Source organism: Gracilinanus agilis, chromosome 1 (assembly GCF_016433145.1).
Source record: "Gracilinanus agilis isolate LMUSP501 chromosome 1, AgileGrace, whole genome shotgun sequence".
In the NCBI taxonomy this organism is placed as follows: Eukaryota; Metazoa; Chordata; class Mammalia; order Didelphimorphia; family Didelphidae; genus Gracilinanus; species Gracilinanus agilis.
Genome location: NC_058130.1, coordinates 259,008,992 through 259,026,862, shown reverse-complemented (window position 1 = coordinate 259,026,862; position 17,871 = coordinate 259,008,992). Strand labels below are relative to the sequence as shown.

The 17,871-nt window shown below is 32.9% G+C and overlaps 1 protein-coding gene across 5 annotated transcripts in view; it reads right to left on the bottom strand.

Annotated features, from left to right (window-relative positions):
* LOC123235194 (contactin-associated protein-like 4) overlaps window positions 1–17,871 on the bottom strand; it is a 433,004-nt gene that overhangs the window by 42,327 nt on the left and 372,806 nt on the right. For all 5 annotated transcript variants that reach the window (XM_044661292.1, XM_044661308.1, XM_044661323.1 and 2 more), the window contains 2 exons: window positions 2,170–2,340; window positions 1,170–1,388 (listed from right to left, as the gene is read on the bottom strand). In XM_044661292.1, the coding sequence (XP_044517227.1) occupies window positions 1,170–1,388; window positions 2,170–2,340 (390 nt within the window). The remainder of the gene's footprint in view (window positions 1–1,169; window positions 1,389–2,169; window positions 2,341–17,871) is intronic.

The following is a 17,871-nucleotide window of genomic DNA, read 5'->3' as shown; positions in this document are numbered from 1 at the left end:
TACCACTCTTCCACCTATGAGACAATACACCGAAAAGTACAAGGGTTTAAAAAAAAAAAAGAAATGATAAACAAGATGATCACAAAAAACAAACAAACAAACAAACAAAAACAACCGGGAGATACTGTTAAAGCAATGCAAAGTGAAGTGAGCAGAATCAGGATAGTCGTACACTGTAACCACAAAAATGTTTGATGATCAACTGTGAATGACTTAATTATTATCAACAAAGGAAAGATTTGGGATATGTCGAAGGGAGTCATGACAAAAAAAGGTTATCCACTGCCAGAGAAGAAACAGACAAAGTTTGAATGCAAATTGAAATGTACCATTCTTCACTTTATTTCCTCCACAAATTTTTCTCTAGTGTAAGCAATATGCGTCTTGTTTCACGTGATGAAAAAGGAAATGTGTGTTATATGATAGATAATGTATGTACTACTTTTGTCATGCTACTTGTCTTCTTAGAGAAGAGAGGTGAAGGAGAGAGGGAGAAAGCATGGATTATAAAATATTTTTAAAATAGTACTGTCATGTAATCTGGAAAACATTTTTAAAATGGTAGAATATGCTTTAGTTTTTGTTTGCTATCTGCGAAATTTTCTTTTTGGAGGGAGAACTCTATAGCATGTATCTGCAAGAAGTGGAAATTTGAATCTAAATTTTCTACTGACAGCATAACAAGTAGGTGAGAAATAGATGAAGGATGTTAATAAAGGAAGGATGGTTTGTTAAAAATAAAAACGATGAGAAGTCTCATTGATATACAATAAACAAAATGGGCTAAAAATAATATTTTGGAATACAATTGCAATGCCCTTTTATTTTCTTTATAAACTTAACACACCTAGTTGGTGTAGTGGTTAGTATTGTGCCTGGAGTCAAGATGTCTGAATCTAGTCTCTGACACATACTAGCTTTGTGACCCTGGGCAAGTCACTTAATCTTCTCTGCCTCAGTTTCTCATCTATAAAATGAGTTGGAGAAGGAAATGGCAAACCACTTTGGTATCTTTGACAAGAAAACCTCAAATGAGAATAAAAAGACTCAGGCACAATTGAAAACTACTCAATAAAAACAACAACAAAATCTTTAATGTTTTCCTAACAGTCACTATTCCTACTTGTACTTCAAAATTCAACTGCACAATAGCTCCAAGGAGTACTTACCAACAAATAGCTGGCTGTTGAGTTGCAGAAGGATATGTCCATCAACAGGGGCAGGTTGTGATTTTTGTGGGAGCTGATCCACTTGAAGTGATGCTTCTTTAATATTTCTTTCAGCTCTGACATAGTGCCACTGATTGTCATTTAGGTGAGTGGGTGATTGCACCACAACTTCGAATGGTCCATTCCCCACATCAAATGAAAATGTCACTTCAGCTGGAGCTAGAAATGGCAGAGGTGGTAGTTGCTCAAGTTATTTCACATCAATAAGGATTTTGTATCTTAAATCATTAGAGGACTCTATGTCTATAGAATATGCATCATACTATGCCTGAGTAGGATGTGTTTATGGTTCTGGAAAAGCATTCTAGTATAGGAAGTTGTCTTTCTTATGGAAAAGCTTGCTTCCAGCAAGGTAGACCTCAGGTTTCATTCATTATTAAAGATATTCACTTATCATTAGCATGAATATAAATATGATTCAGTCTTAAGGCAATGGTGCTTTTATTTAAAGGTAATTCATGGAAACTAAAGATATTTTGCTTCTTATTATTTAAAAGAACTTAATTCATTTAAATGATCTCTAAACAATTCAACACTGGATAATTAATGGTAGGTTACAGCTACATAAAAATTAAAACAATTGATTCATTTAGGGGAAAAAACTATCACTGAATTATTTTAAAATTTTATTTAAAATCAGTTGTTCTAAATTTAATCTCTAGTTCTCTTAATCTGTACCAAGTAGGAATAATGAAAAAGATATGTAGCACTTCGAAAGATTGAGATGATTTTCATAGAACATCAAGTGCTTAATGGCAAACTATTTTACTTCCTTTCCTGACTCTAAAATTCATAAAATTCTTGCTTTATAAATATGCATATTTAACAAATGTAAAAGAGAAAGAATGCTTTCAAAATTAGGTTAGTTAATAAGGGGCTGACTTCCCCATAAAGTGGATACCCTAGGTATTTGCTAGTATTTTGAAAGTATGGGACTTACAATGTAGCTCTATCCTTATAAAGTCTTTAATCCCCAGGTTCTCTAAAAATACACCTGATGAAGCTGTAGTCTTAAAAAAAAAAGACACATCTGCGCTAAGTTCTCCATGGAAGGTAGGGAAATGAAGGTATGATGTCTCAGTATTGAAGGAAGCTGAATTCCAAAATGATCCTGTTCCATCAAAGAAAAGATAAAAGGAAAAATGGAAGACAAAAAGGGAAATGAATTTAAGAATCAAAATAATATAGGTTTTATATTTAAATAACATTTTTGCCATTTTTACTAATGTTATACATATAATAAAAACACTAGTTCATTTTTCAGTATTCTTAATTTCAAGAGCCCATGTCACATTGAATAACAAAACCAGAGTGACCTTGAAGAAACTCCCTGGGCCTCAATTTCAACATATTGAAAATGAAAGAGTTGAACTAGGTGACCTCTAAAGTCTCTGCAACTTTAAATCTTTTGATTGCTGATTCTGCTGAAGACCCAATATATATATATATATATATATATATATATGTATATATGTATATATGTATATATATATGTTCAATAAAAATATATATATATGTTCAATTAAGTGCCTTTGATACTCATAGGTTTCTCTTTTAATAAACTTTCTAATTTTCCAGATGAAAATCAGTAGCTCAATCTCATCAGATTAGACAAATATAAAAAGTTTCTTTGTTTTTAACCATAATAGAGAATTTGTGGTGGGAAGTTTTCCTTTACCATAAATTAAAAAAAAAAAAAAAAAGAAATGATTTAGAAAAATCCCAGGGAATTCTCTGAGGCACATAAAGATTAAACAATTTTATCAGGCTCATATGGATAGTGTCAAGACATGGAATTTGAACCGAGGGCTTCTTAAATATGAGCCCAGTACTCTATCCTCTATTTCATGTTGCCATTATTCTTATTTAATTGAAGCTCAAGCAAGAACCTGTTTATTCCTGGATTAAAAAAATATCCTGAAAATAAAATTCAAAATTGGAAGGCGCTGTTTTCATCACTCATATTGATGTCATGGAATTAAAAAAAAATATATTGCCAACTATGATACAAGTGAAATGCATGAAGGGGGAGAAAGTAAATTGAGAATATGAAAAATAAACTATGAAATACAAAGTTAATTTGTATTGCAATCTAGATAGAATTTTCTTATCTTTACTTACCCATACATTCATTTTTATTGCTGGCTATTTGTGGATTCCTTATTGAGAAAACATTGTGGGTAGCTTTGCTTTTTATCTTTGCATTGTGTTACAAAGAAATATATTGTAAAGCATTATGATAAAATGTAATACAACAACATGAAATGACAACAGTGACATCAGACTTAAGATCCAGCAGATAGATGAGAAGCATTAGCAAAGTAATGAACTGTGGTTCTATATATTGTATAAGGAAGAATGTTGCCAACAGGAAGTTCCAGGGACATCAATTATAAATATAGTTGTTTTAGTTTTAAATAACTTGTTCTCTATGTATTCATGACCTATGATACAATCCTTCTATTTAAAGGATTTTTAATGGAGAAATCAATGTATTTGTTTTTAAATCAGAAAAAAAGTGATGTCAAAATGAGTATTCATTTTATTATAAGAACACATACCTGGATAGAATTAAAGCCAATATCTACTTTCTGAAATTGTAATCTCCTTACAGTTCTTGATATGATGGCAGTTTATCTGAATTGTGACTTTTTAATTTGCTAATCTGTTTATCTTGGAACTGGATTTAAGACTTAGTTCCTTGTTTTGTTGCCTATATAATTTATCAATAAGTATTAATCATCTATTACTTGTTTCAAAAACAGAAAACAACTGAAAAAATTCCTTCTCTTAAGGAACTTATATTCTATTGGGAGGGAGGGATAATATGTGGATAAGTAAATATGTACATACTAATGGAGGTAGTAGGAGAGAATCAGAAGATGCTTCATGTGGAAGGAGCTACTTGAGCAGACTTTTGAAGGAAATGAATTATTCTAAGAGGTAATAGTGATGTAAGATTTCTTTCAAGGAGAGGTATAGTGAGATCAAGTTATTAAGTGCCTTAGAAGCTTAAATAAAAGAGTAGATATTTGCTCATAAGGGCAATAAAAAGCTGCTAGAGCTTGTTGAATGAAAAGGTCATACCTTTTCTTTTTTCTTTCTTTTTGAAAATCTCTTTGGCAGCCTTGTGGGGAATAGATGGGAGAGAGACAGGTTTTGCAGCAGGAAACCTATTAGGATCCTATTGAAATGTTCCAGGTGGGAATTGATGAGATTTTATACTATTGTGTGGCCATGGAACTTAGAAAGGAAACAAATGCAAGGAGTATTGTGGCAACTGATTGGATAATCAGTAACTGATTACAAAAACTCAGAGATAATGGTTTAACTTTGGAACATAGTTCAAGATGCCTTTATGATACACAGTGTGAAATATCCACTCAGCAATTGGAGATGAACAACTGAATTTCAGGAGAGAGAGAAGAGCTGGACATATGAGATAGTGAGAAACCAATGATTAAAAAAAATTAAAGGGGATGTTGATGGGTGCAATCTTTTGGATAAGATAGGATGGGATTAAGAAAAGGGTAAATGTAGGTACTCAGTCTTAGAAAATAATAAAGTAGAACCTTCACCACTTAAAGGAGTAAAGGAAGAGAGAAAGAAGAAAGACTGAAAGGAGTTTAGAGAAGTAGGGAAAAGAAACAGTTCCTTGCAAATGGTCTCTATTGTCTCAAAAGTTATGAGATGAATTTTGTGTTGTTATTTAGTTGTTTCAGTCATGTCCCACTCTTAGTGATCCTACCTGGTGTTTTCTTGGCAAAAATACATGAGTAATTTGCCATTTTGTTCTCCAACTCATTTTACAGATGAGGAAACTGAGGCAAATATAAATACTTGCTTAGGGTCACTGTATGAGATAAAATTTGAATGAAGGTCTTCCTGATTCTAGGCCCAAAAATACCAGGTGGGGTCATTAAGAGTGGACCTAGCTGCCCATGAGATGAGGTTGAAAGGGTGAGCAGATGGAGTGGGACATTGAAGTCAAATTCAAATAAAATCAGGGGTCACTAATCTGTATGTAAAGATCCTTGCAAGTGCTATACATTAACTTAGTCCTAAAATATAATAATATTATCTATGTTTAGTTGTTTCTGCATTTATTTTATTAAATATTTACCAATTATATTTTAATCAGGTTCAGACCACATATGTTCTAGGCTACAAGTAGACTGTATTTTTGCCATGAGTGGAAAAAAAAAAAACCTTAAGAAAAGATAAGAAAGTTTGAAACAGTCTTTATGGTTAGGGAGATAAAGAATAATTAGGGAGTAGTAAAATAATTATTTTGTAGAAGTGAGGGCCTCCATTAAGATTAGAGAGCATAAATTTTTAGTGGACTTTGTCAGGTCGGTTGTATGCTTTCACCTAGCTCCATTCCACAGATCATGAGTAAAAATGAATGAAGGAGAAAGGAGGAATAAACTAGTTTTAAAGACCAGAATTCCAGTAGACCTACAGGCTCTAACTCTGTGCTCATATGGCCTGGATTCATGTCTTCATGTCCTATGGGAAATTCCCCCTAGAGGGGAATATTCTTCTTGTATTTTCTTCTTGTATATTTCTTGTATTTTCTAGATTATCATATTCTCATCCCAGAGACCTAGAGAAATTTTTCTTAAAGCTTCCACTTGAATCACATCTAGGACTTTCCCAAAAATAATTCACAGTCTGCTCTACAAAGGTACTTAATGACAAATTAAATAGGGCATAGGACTAATACTGATTTCTTCCACTAAAAAAAGACATGCTTAAAAACAGAAATGATTCATAGAGTGCCTTGACAGATTAAAATATGAAGCAGGAAACCATTACACATTATATTTTTCTGTAGGTTCATACTTAAAATATTGAAAACATGAATTATTTTTTGAAACTACTGAGTAGGTATTTCTTTTTCATCTCAGTTCTGCATTGTCTATTTAGATGAAGCAATACATTCAAAATCCCTATCTTCTGAAGAGCCAAAGCATGGCTTGGGCTTATTCATTTAGCCATCACCATCTTAACTGAGAAGGGATTTGTTTCAGAGGCCACCTCCTGTTGAGAAAATAGCTCCTGGATCCTAGAGTTCTGAACCACTTTACTCTCAAAGTTGCCATCAAGGCTACAAAAGAATAGATATCTCAGGATCACTGTTAAATCATCTATACCGAGGAAAAGAAACACAAAACAGAAGAGATAACCAGAGACTAGTGGTTCAGTGTTAGGCATATATAGATAGCATAAATTCTTGCTATCAGAGGCCATGATATAACATGGCAGTCATGGTAGCAATTAGAGGGAGATGATTCTCCCACCCCCTGGAGAGAAGACTAATGACAGAAGTAAAGATTCCTCATCTGTTTGACAGATAGACAACCGAAAACAAAGGAAGACATTCTTTTTTTTTTTTAATGTACTTTTTTCCTTCTCAGTGGCTAGTTCTCTTTGATGTTGCCTACACCTGTCAATAAGTTGTGAATCATGGTATTAATAAGAAAACTGCTTCATGACCTCAAAGTACAAGTCCAAAGGGACAAATTTAGAAGTTGTTGCATCCCAAAGCATATGTCCATCAATTCCAATTCAAAGTACATATTGGGGAAATTTACCATCATCATTCACATTACACAGTGATCCTAGTTAAATATTTTATTTTTCCAGGAATCATCTGGGAATGCTTTTGGTATTTTTGTCTATATCTTCAATTCTGGAAATAGTCTTTGAGAATTTGGGAAAACCATTATCCCTTTGCCAGTACCTCAGATTAATGAATTTCAATAAAGTCCATGCAACATAGTTGCTAATGGTCACTTCAGTGACATATAAAGAATATCATAAAATCTACTAAACAAAGTTCTTAGATAACTTTCCAACTTTTATGAGTTCTCAGACCAATCATAGCTGAAAGACCAGAGAATTATATTCTCCTTAAATACAAAGTTAAATAAACTATATAAACAACACTTTACAAAGTTCTCATGAAATAAAGTTATTTATATTTAAAAAATAAGAAAAAGGAAAGGAAAAATGATTTTTCCTCTTATTAGGAAAGGTGATTCTATAATAAGCTTTCAAAGCTTGTGTAGCTCTCCTAATAGTAAATAGGTCCCTGGGATCAATAAGAACTCAATCCTTTTTCCATTGGGCTACAGACATCCCATATGAAAATTTCTCCCATAGCCTTCTTAATATGTAAAGAAATCTCTACATCTGCCCAGTGGAGGCCTTGCCAATTCATAGGATAAGTGAGGCGGAGGTTAAGACAAAATCTCTACCAAGGTCACTGTTATACATAGAGCACTCCATTTTTCCTTCACTGGATCTCTGTAAAAATCATAGTCTTGAAAGGGGTGGTCAAAATCCACTAATTATAATAGAACCCAATAGGCTAATTTAAAAAGCAAGTAAGGCTAGATGAGCCTCAAATACAAATGTAGCTTCCCAAAAGGAATTAAGTCCCTATGGGCTTGGAATTGATCACTCTGATCCTGATCACACCTGTATCCATGTCCTGGGGCAAGGAAGACCCAAGAAGAATCAGACCATTCTTACACTCTCTAGTTCATTATGTTTCAACTTGAAACCTGGGGAAGACATCTTAAAACTAAGATTTACCTCATAACTACCTCAATGGTTTAACAAAGTTCTTTCTAGGAAGGTATTAAATACACAGACAAGATTGGGTGTGGTAAAACAAAACCAAAAATAACTAAACTCTAAAGAAAAAAGAACTCTTAAGTGTAAAATTACACACATTTTAAACAACAACAAAAACACAATTCAGAATTGCTAATTAGGGAACCTGTGCTCAAGGGGAAGAAAAATGCTGGAGAAAGCCAGGGAGAGGAATTACATATCCTTAATGAACAACTAAAAAAGTTCTGACATGTTCCACAGAAAAGGAAGAGAACAAAATGAAAGTTGTTTCTCTTTTTTTCCAGAGTGGGCAGCTCTGCCTATTAAATAGTTACTCCTTTTTGAGACAAACCTCTCCCTCACCCTATTACTGTCACAGGAACCGAGTGACCAATAAGAGGATTGTTTTCATTATCCCATAGCATTCTTCTTTCAGCATCCAAATATTTCCTTAGAAGTGACCCAGACTCCAAATGATTAGAGAGTCTCCCTCCATTATTTACTCCCCTTACACAGGGTTGGGTTTTCCCAAGGCATGAATATCAGTAAGGTAGAAGGGTGAGGGTCTTGTAGAGATCAACTCATTACTTACAGGACTGAGAATAACAAAGGAGGAAAAAGAGGTTAGCTCAAGAGAGTACTGGTATTGGAGGCTCTGTTAAGGACATAAAATAAGATTAGTAGATAAAAGGCATAGAGAGTAGATTGTAATCTAATAGAGATTTCAAAGTTTTTGACTGTAAAAGTGGAACTGTTGTGATTCATAGAGAAATCAATGGAGAAACTATCCCTGTAGGTAGCAGAAGCAGACTAGAGCAGTAGGTCATGGGAGATGAAGAAATTGAAGAATTGAAAGATAAGGATTTTTGAGGGGACATCACCTTATTTGTGGAAATCTTAAATAAGACAGAAGTTGAACTGGGAAAGAAAATTCTGAGCTAAGTACTTAAATCCTGAAGAAATGAGGGAAAATGTCATGTGGGCTAATAGATAATCACTACTAGGATCTCGATTGAAGATGCAGTGGGGAGTAAGGAGTCTTCTAACTTATCCTACAAGAAAAATAACTTAGTGGAGAAAATTGCAGGCAGTGCTAGAGAGAGTGGCTCTGAATGGCATGATTTTTGAGGAGAGGCAGATGGCTGTGAATGCAAGCAGATATAAAGAGATCTCATAGAAGGGGCCTAAAAGGGAAAGGAAGCTAATAATACTTCATTAATCTCATTATTTGGATTTTAACTTGCATTTATGATACATTGACATCTCTTTTGGTATTTTGATAAATTGCTCTTGGTATCAAAATAAAAATTTCAAAGATATAACAAAGGTCTATGTGTTTCAGTAATCAAACATCTCTTTTAATTTTCTTTCTCCCAGGCTTTTATGAAAGTTCGTTTTGGGGATATATTATGCTATTTGAGCAAGAAAAAAAAGTTATAAATACTAAAGAATGTAAGTCAATGCAACACTGTAAAATAGAGTTAGCTATATAGCACCTTTACTTTCTATGAAGTTATACAAGAGACTGATAAGAGGTTTACTAAAAATCTCGACAGCTGATCTATTAGTTGTGGAAGAAAACAATCCCAAGTGCAAGGCTGTGTAGTAATGGAAATAGCATGGAACTAAAAACTAAGGTATCTGGTTTCCATTGCCAGACCTGCCATGGGATGATAGGCAAGTCACTTTGTCTTTTTGATTCTAATCTATAAAATGGAGATCTTAACATTCACCCCTACCTATCTTCCTCGGAAGGAAGCACTTTGAACAGTGCTATATTAAATGTCAAGAGCAGCTAGGTAGTACAATAGATAGAGCATAAGGCCTAAAGCCAGGAATATTCATCTTCCTGAATTCAAGTCCAGTCTCAGACACTAGCTGTGCAACCCTGAGAAAATCATTCAACGCTGTTTGCCTTGATTTCCTCATCTGTAAAATGAGCTGGAGAAGGAAATGGTAAATCACTCCAGTATCTTTGCAAGAAAACCCTAAATGGGGCCACAAAAACTTGGATAAAATGGAAAAATGACTGAACAATATATTAAATGTGAGATATATTTAGAAGTGAAAATTAGTAACATTAAAATTTCACTGATGTTAAGGAATTAGGAGAAACAAGACTGATAAATGCAAAGGAACTTGGAAATCATTCAATCTAATATAATCTTCATATTATAGTTGAAGGAACAGAAGCCAGGAGAAATCGTGACCTTCCCAAAATCAGACAAGAGGTAAATTGCAGAGTCAAGATTCTGTCTGGAATCTTCTGACTGGAAATCCAGTATATTTTCTATCATAGCACATCCCTTTGATTATTCTTAATTAATGAAACTGAATATCTTTTTCTAAGATAATGTAATTTTGTTGACTGTACATTTATAAAAAAACTTACCTTAAAACTTATTATAAAAAAGATAACTGTAAGAGATTTTATCACAATGAATAAATTTATGATTAGCCACCGGTTTGCATATAAGTCAATGTTCTGAAAGTACTCAATGGTACTAAAACTAACCTATTCCCTTAAATAATTTAAATGATTTCTTTGAAATCTTGTTTAAACTACTTGTTTAGCAAACTTTTTTTTTAAATACAATGATGGATGGGGGCAGCTGGGTAGCTCAGTGGATTGAGAGCCAGGCCTAGAGACAGGAGGTCCTAGGTTCAAATCTGGCCTCAGACACTTCCAAGCTGTGTGACCCTGGGCAAGTCACTTGACCCCCATTGCCTAGCCCTTACCACTCTTCTGCCTTGGAGCCAATAGACAGTATTGAATCCAAGATGGAAGGTAAGGGTTTAAAAAAAAAAAGTACAATGATGGTAGGTTTCAGCTCTGCCTCACATATTAATGACCTTAAATTCAGGTTAGAATCTGAATAATGAAGTTTTATGTAATAAATTATCATTTATAAATAATATTTTACATAGCACTTTAAGGTTTGCAAAGCACTTTTACAAATATTACTTTTTTATCCTTATAGCAATTCTGGGAAATGGATGGTATTATTATTCTCATTTTATTGAAGAGGAAACTGATATGGGCTGAAGGTCAATGACTTGCTATGAGTCAAACAGATAGTAAATACTAGAGGTCACATTGAAACTCAGTTTTTCCTGTTACCGAGTCCAGGGCTTTAGCTCTTCTATCCAAATGTTATATAATATGGTTGTGGTTGTTAGCTAATGACAATGATTACAAAATGTTAGCTTACTTGCAGGTAAATATTATGTTACAGTGACCTATTAATATAGATAATGATATAACAATGCTCTCCAAAATTACTAATTAGCTCCTAATAAATCTAATGGCCTTCTCTTACTCTTCATTTTTCTTAACATCTCTATGGGCTTTGCCAATTAACCCTCTTCTCCTTAATTCTCTTTTTTCCAGGTTTTTGTGACCTCACTCTTTCCTGTTTCTCTTCCTTCATATCTGACTGCTCCTCCTCTGTCCTTTGCTGGATTCTCATCCAGGTCATGCTCAATAATTAGATGAATCCTAAAAAGTTCTGTTCTGTCATACCTTCTTTTATCCTTCTATACAACTTCTCCTGATCTCATCAGCTCTCATGGATTTAAATGTTATCACTGTGTGGATGATTCTGAAATCTCCTTATTCAGCCCTATATTATCCTGATTGCAGGTCTAACATTTTCCAAATGCCTTTCAGACATCTTGAACAGGATGTCCAGTAGAAATTTTAAATTTGGACATTCAATATATCCAAAACTGAATTCATTATCTTTTCCCTAAATACTAATCCCTTCCAAACTCCCCTTTTACTATTAACAGCATCACTATCCTTCCATCTTCTCAGGCTCCATCCTTGACTCCTTATTTCCTCACCCTCCACCATGGCCAATTTGTTGACAAGGCCTGTGAAATAAAATATGACTCAAAAGTGCTCCCTTTTCTCCTCTGATATTGCCACCACCCCAGCACAAGCTCTTATCACCTTATGCCCTAGCTCCTGCAATAGCCAGCTCTTGGTTGTGCCTACCTCAAATCTCTATCACTCCCATCCATCTGCCATAATGTTTTCCTAAAGTTCAGGTCTTTCTGCACCTACACTTAATAAACTCCAGTGTCTCCCTATCACCTCCAGGATCAAAGTTTTTCAAAGTTATAACCTGTCTTCCCTCCCCAAACTTTTCAGTTTTCTTATATTTCATATTTCTCCATGTACTCTGCAGACCAGTGTCAATGGCCTCCTCGCTCTTTGATGAACAAGACACTTCATCACTTGATTCCAGGTTTAGTCTTTGGCTTTCTCTCATGCCTGGCATATTCTTCCTTCTTGTCTCATGCTTCTCATTTCAAAATACAATCAAATTCCATATTCTAAAGGAAACCTTTCTCAATATTGTAGCTCTCATTTTTTTTTTTACTCTGTAAATTATTTCCCACTTATTCAGCATATAGTTTCTTTGTACATATTTTTTTTTGTTTTTGCTTTTTTTGTGTGTGTGTGTTTTTGCTTGTTATCTCTTCCATTAGACTGTGAGCTCCTTAAAGGCACAGTTTTGTCTTTTTCCTCTCTTTGTGTGCCCAGTGCTTAACACAGTGCCTGACACATTTTGTTGTTCATTCATTTCAGTTAGTGTCTGATTCTTTCTGACCCTATTTGGAGTTTCCTTAGGAGACATACTCGAGTGGTTTGCCATTTCCTTCCCCATTCATTTTTCAGATGAGAAAATAGGCAAACAGGGTGAAAAGTAACTTGCTCAGAGTCCCATAGTTAGTGTCTAAGACCATATATGAACTCAGGTCTTCCTGTCTCCAGGCCAATCACTCTATTTATTGTGACCCATAGCTTCCAGTCACATAATTAGTACTCAATGAATACTTAATGGCTAATGCAAGCCAAATCATGCATCCAGTTGCTCGAAACAGAATTAGAGAAGGGAAAGAGGAAACTTCTTTTCTATTTTGCTCAATGAAAGAAAATCTTATTTTTATATCATTTTCATTTAATGCTGTATGTGATTTATGATTTATATTTGATATAACTGATTTTGCATTATTTTCATTTCAATGGAAAGTCATTACATTTTAGATTTTGAAAGAAACTTGAAGAATAAAAAAGATTTGAAAACTCATTTTTTTGAAAGCTAAATTTCATATTTTCAGATTTTAGGCACTGTAATATTTCATAGTAGAAAATAATGGACACTCAAATTATTATGTATATAAAAGAATGAAAATCTAGATTAATACAATTTCATACATAAAGGAAAATGTTCATTTTGGTTATGACAATACTTTATAAAATATGCATTATTACCCCTGTCAAAAATATATAGAGAAGAAAAGAACATTTACTTCTAAGTTTTCAAAGAATGTTCAAATGTCTATTTTATTTTGAAATTTGGACTAGAAAGTTAGGAAATATGAGGGAAAGGTAGACATTGAGTGCAGCCTAAAAATACTTTTGAACAATGAGACTTTTGAACATTTAAGAATATAAACTAGTGAAAATTTTCAAATTTTAAAGTTTATTATTATATTTATCAATAAGATTTAGAGATGTTCATTCTCATCACTGGACTGGCTAGTGAATAAAGTATTTTTTTGGCCACAGTAATTTTTAAAGATTATCTACCCTATAGTAAAGGGGTTGCATGATCTGTGACAACTAAGGGAAACTAACATTGATGAAATCACAGATCCTTGATGTATTGAAGAATAATTTAGTCAATTTTTTTCAGAGCATAAATACACTGATTCTTATAACAATAGTTTCTCATTAAAATAATTTTAACAGGCTTTTCTTTATATGAAGTAACATTAAATATAAGCATAACAGTAACAGTAATAAAATCTAAAATATAAATGATTGCTTAATTTGAAAATCAATGGCTAAAAAGAATGAAGTTATTTGAAGACATATTTTTTTATAACAGACACTTAAAATAAGTCTGACATAATACATATAAAGTGGTCAGCCATCTCATAATAAAGCTAAATTACATCTTTCTCTATGACAAAAATAGCTCATGAGCGATTATCTCAGAGGAAGATATATTCATGAATGTTTTATTTTTATATTTGCTTCTGAGTTTGTGCATAAATATTTAGATACTGTATTAATTGCTAATAAATAAATGTACATTCATTCCATTTGGATTATACATGGATAATCTGGTTTCAAGTTCATGTTGACATAAGTCCTTTATTTCATTATTGTTGTTCTTGATTACTCCTACCCCTTTAAGTAACCTATATCCCTAAAATAGCTAGAAAAGAACTTCTGAAGCAATGTATTTAATTGTCTCCCACTCCACTGAAAGGATCAACCAAACAAATAAAGAAAAATGAGTTAAAGACCATATATTTAGACTAGAAGATCCCTTAAAGATTTAGTCGACTCTTTCATTTTTTGTCACGGAAACTAAACAGAAAGAATAAATGAACAGAACTTTCCCCCAGATTATAAAAGTATAAAGTGTGCAAAATTTTTAAATAATGAATTTAATAATATTATTAAAATTTTAAATGTGTTATAGCTACATGTTGACAGAGTGTGCCCTCTTTCAGCAGTTTAGAAACAATTGAGGTTAGTACTCAGTTAGAAAAAGCTGAATAAATGGAATACCATGCTAATAACACTTATCTATTTCATATATTAATATAATTAAATAAATGAAGCAGGAAATAATTCAAAGGGGGAATTAGTTATTGATATTAATTACTTTGTATATTATTTTCACATTATGGATTACAAAATTGATTCATCAACAAATTAACCAATAACCAATAATTCATCAATAAATTAACCAATTAAAGACCTATCATTTGCTAGGTCCATTAACATATCAAAGGGTCCATTCTAGGCTGATTGTCATCATTGTCATGTCTTCTTACTTTGTGCCAGAAACTATGCTATGCACTTCACAATTATTATCTCCTAAAAGTTAGAATATTTCATTATATTATACTTTTTGCCATTTGAAAAGCATTATAGAGTGATCATCAGAAAAGTGGCCTTGAAACTTCTGACATATTCTTCATATATGACTGAGCATGTCATTTAGCCTCTCAGTGATGTACAAAACTTTCCAAGAAAATACACACAAATTTAGGGGAGAAGGCCATTTACATGGTAGAGAGTTATAAGTGTGGTTTTTATAACAATGAAATATCAAGTTCATTCTATATTTCCTTTACTTGTCTTCTCTAAAATTATAACAAATATGTATAGCACCATATTCATCGTTTTCATCTCTCATTTATTAACTTTCTTAGATTTTTTTCCTTTTTTAAAAAACACTTACCTTCCATCTTAAAATCATTACTGGTACTGGTTCCAAGGCAGAAATAAAGGCTAGGTAACTGATTTAACTGACTTGCTCAGGGTCACACAGGTAGGAAATATCTGAGGCCAGATTAGATCCTTGACCTACTGTCTCCAGGCTGCTTTCCAATCCACTAAGTCACCTATCAATCCCCTCCCTTAGATTTCTCTGATAAAAACTGGCAAGAAATAAATGTTCTTGGATATCTAGATATTTTATCATTCAAATCTGTACTTCTGAATATTTCTTGATACAAATTTGAACTTTGGATTTAAATATTACAAATATAAAATAATTATTAGAAATTTGAAACCTCAAGTGTCTTGTAGTGAGTATTCATTACAAGAGCAATTATAGCTTGGATAGTTCAACTCTAATTTTCCTAAATACTCAATTTTGAAAATTATGACATTATAGTGAATTATTATATTATACTTATTTTAAATACTTTTCCCGGTAGTTTCCCTTTCATTTACCCTATTCAAAGCTTCTTATGAATAGTAGAGATCAAATTCTATTTGGTCTTACCAAACTGAAGAAAGGCTAATATTATCTGAGTAACAAAACATGAAGAGAATGGAGTCTATTTATAGACAAATGATTCCATTATTAGAAAAAAATTATACATATTTTGGAAGGTATAGTTAGTGAATATCCAAAAAGGAAGTATTGATTAAGAAGTAACTGAGAAAGTAATGCCACACCCCTCTTCCTCCTCCACCTCCTCCTCTTTCTTCTTCCTCTTCCTCCTCTTCTTCTTTCTCCTTCCTCTTCCTGTTTATTTTCCTTCTCTTCCTTTTCCTTATTTTCATGGATCTTTGTTTGTTCCTCTATTGTGCACCATTTTAATAATATTTTAAAAATATTTTGTTAATGACAAAAATGACATGTTTAACAAATTTTTAGATGACAAAAATTGACTAAGAGCTAAGATAATGAATAAGGAAGCAGAATCAAAAAAGTCTTCATAAGACTTAAAAGAAGCAAATCTAATAAGATACAGTAATTATATCTTACTCTTGGGCTCAAAATAGAGATTGTACAAAGCTAAGATATGTGAGGCATGGATGAATAGCAGATTATAAGAAAAAAAAATCTCAAGGATTTTAGTGTCGCCCAATTTCATTTTGAGTCCTAAGTGCATGAAGACAGCCAAAAAGCTACGCTAATATTGGCTGCATTTAGAAAGAATCAACGTACAGAATGAGGAAGGTATATGGGAAACTAATTTATCTAGAAGAGATGTTATAAGAAGACCCCAGTCTATTTCAGTTATTTAGAAATTCCAGAATGGTCCATTCAAGTTATTGGTCCAAAAGGCTATTATCACAGTAGGTTTTAACTTATACAAGGAAAACATTAAAACTTTACATTAAACATAGAGGTATAAACCTATGAAACATGAAAAAGAGAAGGAAGGAAACATGGGAAAATTTTCAGACCTCAATCATAACTGTCTTTAGGTTATAACATATAATTAAATTATAAAGAGCTCCAGGGACTTGAAGATTTGTTCTACTCAAGTTGCTTCTCTAAAGCTTTGGTCCAGTGTTTCTGTTTCTGTTTATTAATATTAATGGTAGAAAATTTGTGTTTTCCTCTTCTTTAGGACATTATGATCTGTCATATTCCATTCTCACTCAACTACCCTTGCTAAGATCTGTCATTAGAGAGGTTAGTCATTAGTTAATTAATTCTCTTCGACATAAAGTACTGCAGGCTGCATGAGAGTTTGGAGTATCCCCTATGAAGAAAGTGTGTGACAGAGAGAAAAGGGCTCTCCATTTAGAATCAAGGAGCTGGCGTTCAAATTCTAGCTTAGCTACTTAGCACCCGTGTGACCTTGAGTGTATCATTTGACTCCTATGGGCCTCAGTTTCCTTATCTTTAAAATGAGGGAGAAATGAGATAGATAATCTTATAGGTTTCTTCCTTATGATCAGATGCATCTTCTGTAATACTAAAGTTGTTTCACTCTTTTTGAATAATATTTTTCACAAGATATATTTCACATATACTTTTATTATAAGAAAAGAAATACTTTATATTCATGAGAAAGAAGTGAGTTCAAAGAGAACTATCACTGAAATCAGGAAAAAATGGGCTCAAGTTAGGCATCTGATATATAATTATGTGATCATGAGAATATCATAATCATTTCAGTGTTTCTTATAGCTCTCTACGATGATTAATTACAAATAATTTGCTAATTTGCATTGGTCAAGACAGTTTCCAACTCCCTGGAGTTTGATACATCACTGAAATTAGATATGAACTATCTTTAGAAGATGAAACTCCATTTTCCAAATGTCACCACTGAAGTACTACTCTTACTGAAGAGTATTTTAAAATTCTTGCTGGTTTTTATATTTTATCTCTTTCTTTTATGATATGTTTCTTCCAGCTACTCTGAATTTCAAGTTATTTTATGTGGCTATGCCATTATTATCAGACTAAATTGGTAGTTATTTCTCCAGATCTTAAATACTGTCATATTATTTTTATAGAACACAAAGACTTGAGATGACTACTTGAGAGGAAGTAACCCTGTTATGATAATCAGTAGAACTCAGTTCTCATCTATGATGGATTATGTTTTGCACAAGAAAAGATTAATTTAGGTAATTTTTTAACCCTCTCTTTTTCACTAGCTATTATTAGGTGACATTTGCACCTCATCCCATTACTTATATATTATCTGTTCAAAAACAACTGATAAAATT